General features: G+C 36.5%; 1 protein-coding gene across 1 annotated transcript; it reads left to right on the top strand.

The window, feature by feature from the left end:
• The first annotated feature begins 6,704 nt into the window (after window positions 1–6,704).
• Window positions 6,705–7,298, top strand: LOC110880947 (cellular nucleic acid-binding protein homolog). The gene has a single exon (XM_022129364.1). It carries the CDS (start codon window positions 6,705–6,707, stop codon window positions 7,296–7,298), a length of 594 nt encoding a protein of 197 aa, XP_021985056.1.
• Window positions 7,299–9,796: the final 2,498 nt, after the last annotated feature.

A 9,796-nucleotide genomic window follows, 5' to 3' on the forward strand; every position in this document is an offset into this window, starting at 1 on the left:
TACATACCTTAACCAAGAGAACTCGAATGGAGATAGTAGCGGTGTTGTTGATGATTTTGAAGACCTGGTAAAGGAAGTTGAAACATAATTATATCCTGTTTGTACCAAGTATTCTTCTATCGACTTTTTAGCAAAGCTTATGAATATAAAGAATATCTACCATTTGCCTAATGAAGCAGTAGATCAAATCCTCTCGTTGTTGCAAGATTCAATGCTAGAAGGCAACAAGATTCCCCTTTCGTATTATGTAGCTAAGAAGACATTTAAGAAGATTGGTTTGGCATATGAGATGATAGATGTGTGCACAAATGATTGTGCTCTCTTTTGGAAAGAAAACGAGTCCTTACAAAATTGTCCCGTTTGTAATGAGAGTCGATGGGTCGATAAAGACACAAAAGGCACGAAGGTGGCTGGTAAGGTGTTACGATACTTTCCTTTGACGCCTAGACTACGACGTTTGTATTGTTCAAGGCACACAGCAAAAGATATGATATGGCATAGTACCGGACGATCGGAAGATGGGACTATGCGTCATCCTGTTGATGGATCTTCATGGCAAGACTTTGATAAAGAGTACCCAAACTTCGCGATGGAGCCATGAAATGTTCGCTTAGGGCTTGCAGCTGACGGTTTTAATCCCTTTAACAACGGTAGTGGATCCTCAACTCATAGCATGTGGCTGGTTATACTCACCACATACAATCTGCCTCCCTGGTTATGCATGCGAGAGTCCACATTCATATTGACCTTGTTGATTCCTGGTCCTAAATCACCTGGGAAAGACATGGACGTTTTCCTTAGACCGTTAGTGGATGAGCTTAAGCAATTGTGGCAGTCAGGTATACGTACTAAAGACGCAGCAACAAACACATACTTCACAATGAAGGCGGCGTTGTTATGGACCATAAATGACTTTCCAGCCCGTAGTAGTCTATCAGGTTGGAGCGGACAAGGCTACATGGCATGCCCAAATTGTAACCAAGACACTCCTTCAATACGTGTAACTGGTAAATGTGCTTATGTTGGTCATCGCCGGTTCTTAGATGCCAACCATCCTTGGAGAACAAGTCTCGACTTTAATGGGAGACCCGAGACATGAAACCCTCCAAGACAGTTTTGCCCAGCTGACATAGAAGCTCAACTCGGTCGTTTAATTAATCGTCTACCAGGCAAGCATCCACCTTTTGGAGGTGGGAGGATAACCCGGTCAGATTTCGAGTTGAACTGGTCCAAACGAAGCATATTTTTTGAACTTGAGCATTGGTCTTCTCTGCAGCTGAAACATAACTTAGATACATATAGAGAAAAATGTGTGCGACATGTAACACCTCGAAAATTCATGTCCAATATAATATCGACACATGTCATGGACTTTAAACGTATAAAGAATTAATTTAGAAGGACTAAAGTTGACAAACAAAGAAAGTATGTGTGTAAAAGGATTCAAAGTGTCAACATCGGATAATTATACCTTTCAACAACCCTACACGATGTTTATACCCATAAACAAATGATTTATGAATCATACGAAGCCAATTGTGGAAGAAAGTGAAAGATTACAAAACGCAAGGGTTAAAAGTGTCAACATGTTTAATCTAGACCTCTGAGTGACCTTTTAGCGAACCCGAAGCTTTGTAACGATTAATTATGGTCACTAGAATAAATTATAAAAATTTCACAAGGTTTCGATAACGTATGAGAAAGTTATGATAACATTCGTAAGTGAGGGATTAAAAGCGTCAACGTTGAAATTTAAGGCTTTTCGGGTGATCGTAAAGCTAACCGAGGACTTAGCAAAGTTTGGTTATGACTAGGAATCCTTAAAAGTCAAATTAAAGGGTTAAAAGTGCAAAATAACAAGTTAAAATCAAGTTTGGAAGGACCAGGGACCAAAAATGAAAATCTGGCAAACTTGTGACCTGAACCTGGCCCCCATACTGGCCGCGTAAGACCTTTAAGGTCCTTACGCGGGCCGCCTAAAACCTGCCAGCATCGAAAATGCATGGCAAGTGCCTATTCAGCAGGTTAAACCGACTTTAAAGTTTGGTTTTCGATTCTAGGGGCTTGTTTGATGGTTTATATTGGCCTAGGGACACTTGGGATTATTAGAAAACATCCATAGGCCTTGTTGGAATGATCTTATGCATCCTAAAGTTTCTATATAAAGAGCTCTAGGTTGCAACATTTTGCATACATTTTGAAAAACATTCTAACCTCATTTCTGGAACCTCCTGGAGCTCAAGAGCATTCCCTAAGGTTCATTAATCGTGCTTAGTACTTCAGTAAGCTTCCATAACCTCTCTTAATTCAGTTTTAGTTAGTTTAATGGCCCAAAGTCAAACTGTCGTAATTAAGGTTTGACTTAGTGATTAATCACTAACGGTTCAGTCAATTCTCAAATTGAAAGTACCTATAAGTTGGTAATTATGTGGGTAATAAACCCTTAAAAGGGCACCCTCTGATTCCCACTCTAACTAGGTCAATTGTCGGGTCAAACTTAAATATAAAAAGTCAACCGAAAGCTAATTTTCAAATAAATACATAATTAGCAATGTAGAAGCCATGAAACCTGTTTTTATCACCCATATAACTTGGTAATTAATATAAGAACATGTCTAAGCATGTTCAACCTGACAATTTCTAGTTTAAGACTCGGTTCGGAACCGAAAGTCGCAAAAGTCCTAAAACGAGAATTTTGAAAATGTGAGAGGACAAAAATCTTTATTACTGAATTATAAACATGTCCTAAAAATTTGACATCAGTTTGAGTTTAGATTAATAGTTATGCTCAATAGCGTAAATTAAAAGCTTTTTATTAATTAAACGACATAATTAGCATATAGCCTATTTAAACCCAAATTTTTATACCAAACTTTTTACCCATTGATGTAATATAATATTTTGGGATTTTTGAAGATTTTTATTTATTTTTAAACTGAGCATAACATAGGATTTTAGCTTTGTTTCGGTAATTGTCGGTTATACCCTTTTCTTGCATAAAATGAGTTTTACATAATATTTTGATAACAAACTTTTTGCTACTGATTTTATATGATAGATAAAATATTTTGAACTTTATAAACTGACCAAAAACTCAGATTTTCTGTTTTAACCCGAAAATCGCTTAAAACCGACTTTTACGCTTTTTAAGCGCATAGTATAAGTTAAAACTATTTTTGGCATATGAAACTTAATACCTACTGATATTTTTAGTAAATTTTTATATTCTAACAGTAAGCAAAAGTTTTAAACTCAGAATTCTAATTTTGACCTTTTTAAGCTTATGTGAAATTACCAAAATGCCCTTCGGTGCATAGTTTGGTTATAAATGGCAAATTTCACATATGTGCAATAACATACTGATATAACTTATTTAATTAAGTATTTTTACTGAATATATCAGACCTGAATCTCAGATTTATATATAATCTCTTTTATAAGCTTTAAAATGACCAAAATACCCTTACGGGGCATAATTTGAGTTTAAATTCGTTTTGGACATAATGGAAGGTATCCTACTGATATCACAACATGTTTAAGGCATATTAACTTAGGAAACCTGTATATGACTCTTATGGGGCATTTTTCGCGTTCGGTTCGGTTTATGTAACTAGTTTGCATAAATTGACCGAAACGGGTCAAACCTTATCATTTTTATCTCAAAATCCAGAATGTGATTAGTTTACCTATATTATACAAGTCTTCAAACTTGTCGGGTCTAAATCACATTCTATTCCGGTCTTCGCTTAATCGTGCGTTTGAACCGTATAGCTTCCTTTAAAACTAACAGGTCTAAGTTTAGGCTTAATTAAGACCCGTTAGGAATCTAATAGGTTATTAAAAGCCTTCGTTCCAGATTAGGAGCCCGGTAAAAGCTACTTGCACTTGCTGATTGTGATATATACTTGCTCAGGTAAATACTTTTAACTTATTTTCCCTATATGGGCTTGGGATACGGTATTATAATAATACCGCTTGGTCGGGTATGTAGTTGTTTAAATTGGATTGTGATTAATATATTTACATAACCCGTTTTAATCCGTTTTATTTGGTATATGGCCCTTGGGGGGTTAATGACCATGTCCCGGATATCCTTGGCATCATTCATTGAAATGGCCACGACTTAAGCACGGGGTGTAGGCATACACCTGACAGCTGCATATGTAAAAACTGGTAACCCACTTTAAAGAATACCTTGTGGGCATTATACCTGTGGCGTGTCAGTTAATCCTGTCCGGCTCTTCTAACCGGCCCTGACGGACGACAAATAAGTAAAACTGTATACAAGATTATTTTTGAATAATTGTCCCAAGTTATAAAAGATATTTATGCCTTGTGCATCCAAATCAATTTTCTTAAACATTTTCAAAATGAGTCAGTTAATTGTATTTATCAGTGTAAACTGTCGTATTTTCCAAAAAGGCTAAGTGCAGGTACTAGACGGAATAGGCTGGCTACTCCTAGCATCAATAAAGAGTCTTGCAAGCTTAGATGTTAAAATCTGTTGAACAATTATCTTTTATTTGATCCGCCTGTGGATCCTTTACATTCTGTTTGTAATACTTTGATATTATTTTATATCGGTTTGTAATATTTTATCTTTTGCTTCCGCTGTGCATTAAATTGTGTTGTTTGACTATGACGATATCAACTACGTCACGATACTCCCCACCGGTAATACGTGGAAATATCGGGGTGTGACAGGTTGGTGTCAGAGCCAACATTGAGTGAATTAAACACTAGCCTTTATGTGTTTAATCTCAATGACACGGTAGCACATTCCTTGACCTTCTGAATCTAGACTTAATATAGGAATACTCTCATCTCTATTCGGAGAATTATTGCTTTCAATTCTATATATTTTTAATATGTCGCCAAGAAAAGAAGCCGTAATGAAAATTCTCCCCTTCCGAAGCCTAGGAATGCCGAGCTTCGTACTGCGACTAGGATAAACATGCACCCAAGGAGAAAACATTCAGAAATAAAATGAAAAAGAAACTCCTTTTGCTGAAGTTCGTTTCCTTAGTAAGTCCTTATAAGGGCATACTTATCTTTCAGTCCCTTCGTGGACAACATTATTTCTTTCAAGCCCCGTTTAGGGCAATTCAGTACCTCTTTTAAAATCATTGGAATGTTTTATCTAAATTTCATTTTATCATTATATATGAATATAATATATGAAATAAATCAAAATATCATTCCTTTTTGTATTTTATCTGCCAGTATATATATATATATATATATATATATATATATATATATATATATATATATATATATATATATATATATATATATATTAAAAAGAATCTTAAAGGGTATAACCTAGCTTGAACGTCATTAAAGACCTAGCTATGATGGTAAAACTTGTTTAAAAAGAGATTCAGATCCTTGTTAACATTAGGGATGGCAATGGGTCGGGTTCGGGTCGGGTATTGGCAATCCCATACCCATACCCGGTTGTAAAATCGTGTCCCATACCCGACCCAACACCCGCCGGGTATATGTCGGGTAATTACCCGTCGGGTACCGGGTATACCCGCGGGTATCGGGTATACCCATTAGTTTGTTAAAAAAATATACATTGGGATTTCCAAATACGTTTTTTACTACGATAATTATTATATAATTTTATTTATGCAACAACTATTATAAATTAAAATATACATTACATAGATATAAGTTTTAGCATAAATTAATAATAACTTTATAATATTTATACACTTATATGTATATACTTCACAACATACAAAATATAAATACTATCATCAAATACATATGCTAAAAGAAAATTTATATTTCACATTATGAACATATTAAAATAAATCACTAAAATATAAGGGTTAATGGAAAATAAAAATATAAATTAAAAACTTCGGGTATTTGATCGGGTATATAGTTCGGGTAAACGGGTATGTGGTTTCGGGTAATCGGGTCGAGTATCACCTAATCCCATACCCGACCCATACCCGCGAAAATTTTTAAAACTAAACCCATACCCGGCCCAATACCCGTCGGGTATCGGGTATACCCGTCCCATTTGTGTCGGGTTTCGGGTATACCCGTCGGGCTCGGGTAGTTTTGCCATCCCTAGTTAACATCTGAAAACATGTTAATACTCCTGACAACATTGATACTATAAAATCACACTTGTCATCTTTATATTAGGAATTTCCAAACCCCCTTATTTAGCATAAATGATCAATATGAATCATGGCTAAAAAACGTCCAACATAATGTACTCATCAAAACATCCATTTGGGATGTATACCTACGGGCAAAGATGTATTCATGACAAAGATAGTTTTATTTCATAACTTCCTGCCAAAAGGCAATGAACTATGAAATTTTTCCGATCCAAAGGATCATTGATTATGCTTTAAATTATCCTTGTGACAAGGCCTTTGTGCCATCTAAAAAGTCCTTTAAGACAAGCATTTGCGCTATACAAAATGTATGTATGACATTGACAATTGTGACTTATGTCCCCTGTCTAATAAAAAAAATGAAGGATTAGATTCCGTTTAAACGCCAAAGATGGTTTATTTAAAAACCTAGGCAAAACATAATCAAAATAAATTTTATACTATCTATTGGCCTATATGGTTTATGTACACCATGGCAATTTAATTATCAAATTCGACGATTCACTATAAAATTAAACAAATTATTAATACTTGGTTTGTAGCCTTCAAAGCTTCACCATGGCTGACTCATCTGGAGCTCACAGACATCCATTTGATGAGGATAATAACGCAAGATTGAACTTAACGGGCACCGAGTTACAGGCTATGTTAGATACAGCCATAAAAAAAGTCGTGGACCGAGTATTGAAGGATCATAAGCGAAGGTGCGATAATACCCCAAATAAGGATTTCAAAAAGGGTAGGGTCGGTTCAAACCAGTCCAAGCCAAATGAGGCAAAACCCAAATGTAAAACCTGCGGGAAACAGCACTTCGGAAAATGTTTCCGTGAACAGAACATAGGATGTGGTATCTGTATGGAGACAGATCACAAGACTCATGAATGCAAGAACTTGAAAGATGCCACATGCTATGGTTGTGGCGAGAAAGGACATATAAAGACTCGCTGCCAAAAGAAGGCGACTAAAGGGAAAGGCACTTTAGATTCACAAGCTAAACCTTGTGGAATTTGTAATAAAGAAGGGCACAAAACTTTGGAGTGCCAAGACATAAAGGACGCAACCTGCTATGGTTACAACGAAATAGGGTACATCAAAACTAATTGCCCAAATAAAACCAAGAAGCCTGAAGAAGCTAAGAAAAGAAATGCCTGAACCACCTGATGAATACCCGAGGTAGTACATATTAATAATATCATCAGGTACATTCCTTATCATATATCAATGAAAATTTCTGTTAAGTGTCCTGTTTTTAATACATGCAATAATCAGTCTTACATAGACCATAAGCTTAGCAAACTTTTAATGATACTAGTAAGAACTCTAGATACTAAGTAAGGTAGGACCTACCAATGAAACCATAGAGACCGTTCCTTCTTATTCTCGAAGGTAATCCTTCCGAAAAATCTGAAAGTACTCTTTCCTTGAATAGAGTACAACAATATATGTTATTTTAATTATTTTCCTCTTTGATTTCTATCAACTGCGAGTGCCGACTATGATTGATAAAAGCACCATATGAGGACTGGCGTATCCCAGTGTGTCCCATAGATTGCTTCCATGCTTGATCAGTATGGAGGTTTAATGCATGGAACCACAAAGATATTCCAATGGTCATATGGTACTAAAGTCAGCTAATGGTATTCAAAGAAGATATCCAGAATGGAATTATCCGAGTAAATGTCTCTGATTAGGAATCCGTGGATTCATAACGTAAATGTGTCACTTATCTGACACAGGCGATGATAGATGAACTGGAGCCTGAGATTTGGAAAAACTCTGTAACCTCCTTGTGTCTTGATTGTCTTCTCCAAAGACTACACTGTTTACCTCCTGAAAGGCAAGTAGAGTTAAGATTTACATCCCGCTTAGGGCTGTAGTTTTGCGAAAATCTCCGTGTTACTTAGTACCATCAATTATGGAATAATCGAAACCCAGATTAAGTAAGTTTTAAGATAAAGATTCATAAGGCCTAATTCAATATTCTGAAAGTTCCAGTATTATTAATTAAGAAAGACGGTTCATTTTGTTTATGCGTTGATTACCGCAACCCTATTTAGGCAACAATTAAGAATCACCATCAACTGCCCAGTATCGTCGAGTTGTTCGACTAGCTGTAGGGATTAACTATTCCTTAAGATTGGTTTTAAGCTGTAGTTGGAAAGATTACTCCACTTTAAATAAGCTCCCCTGTAACTAATAGTTAGTATGTAAGTATCAAGGTTGCTCCTTTGGAGACCTTGTATTGATGGGATGTTAGACATCTGTTATTGAACAGAAGTTTGGTAAGTCCAATTATCAGGATCTAAAAGTTGCCTTGGAAACAACGAATAAGATCATACAAATTCGTAATCATCTGAAGGTTGCCAGTAATCGGAGGAAAATCAAGGATTAATGAAAGTCGCAACCCTCTTAAGTCCTTAAGAAGGAATAAGGATCAATTGAAAGTATCGCCCTGAGAAGGGTGTGCTGAAATTTTTATACAACGGGCTAATTAAGCTCTGGATATATAGGATCATTTGAGGAAATCGAATACATCAAAGGTCAATAGCTTATAGGTTAAAACCTATTTAAGGAGCTTAGTGGAGCTCGCAATATGACCCACACTAGTGATTTAAGGATATGTTTCGCCGATAAGTCGAGATGCGTTATCTCATAATGATAGGCAGATTAATGAAAATTTATGGTTTCATGAGAAACCAGTATCAAATAAGGATCGAAAACTTATTCGACCAACTCCAAAGGGCAAGCTAAATCGATTTGAGAACAAGGTATCATCAACTCAAGGTTAGAACTGAAAATGTACCTAAGACAGCGTTTAGAACAAGATATGGACATTGTGAGTTCTTAGGGATGCCTTTCGGACTCACTAATGCACCAGCAGCATTTATGGATTTCATGAATCACTTTTTCAAACCCTACTTGGACAAGTTTGCCATTGTCTTCATTGATGACATTCTTATTTACGCAAAGAACCAGGCTGATCATGAGATGCACCTTCGTTGTACTCTTAAACTGCTTCAGCAAGAAAAAGTCTACGCCAAGTTTTCAAAATGTGAGTTTTAGCTTCATGGAGTCCAATTTCTTGGACATGTGGTTAGTAAGCGTGGTATCCAGGTGGATCCCGCTAAGATTGAAGCTATCATGAATTGGCAAGAGCCGAAGACACCCATTGAGATTCTCAGCTTCTTGGGTCTGGCAGGATATTACAGGCGTTTTACTGATAATTTCTCAAGGATTGAAGCACCCCTAGCTTCATTGACTCGCAAGAATAAAAAGTTTGATAGGGGTCCTAAGCAACAAGAATCCTTTAATATCCTTAAGCAAAAGTTAAGCAATGTGCCAGTGTTGACACTGCCTGAAGGGATCGAAGAATTTGTGGTTTATTGCGATGCATCGCACACTGGTATGGGAGGTGTGCTTATGCAGAAAGGCAAGGTTATTGCCTATGCTTCTCGACAATTAAAGGTGCAAGAGAGGAATTACACCACCCATGATTTGGAGTTGGGTGCCGTTGTATTTACATTGAAGCTATGGAGGCATCATTTGTATGGAACTAAGTGTGTGATCTATTCTGATCACAAGAGCCTCCAGCACTTGTTCAATCAAAAGGCTCTGAACATGAGACAGCGTCAATGGATGGAAACACTGAA

This window comes from Helianthus annuus, chromosome 10, assembly GCF_002127325.2.
Source record: "Helianthus annuus cultivar XRQ/B chromosome 10, HanXRQr2.0-SUNRISE, whole genome shotgun sequence".
Classification (NCBI taxonomy): Eukaryota; Viridiplantae; Streptophyta; class Magnoliopsida; order Asterales; family Asteraceae; genus Helianthus; species Helianthus annuus.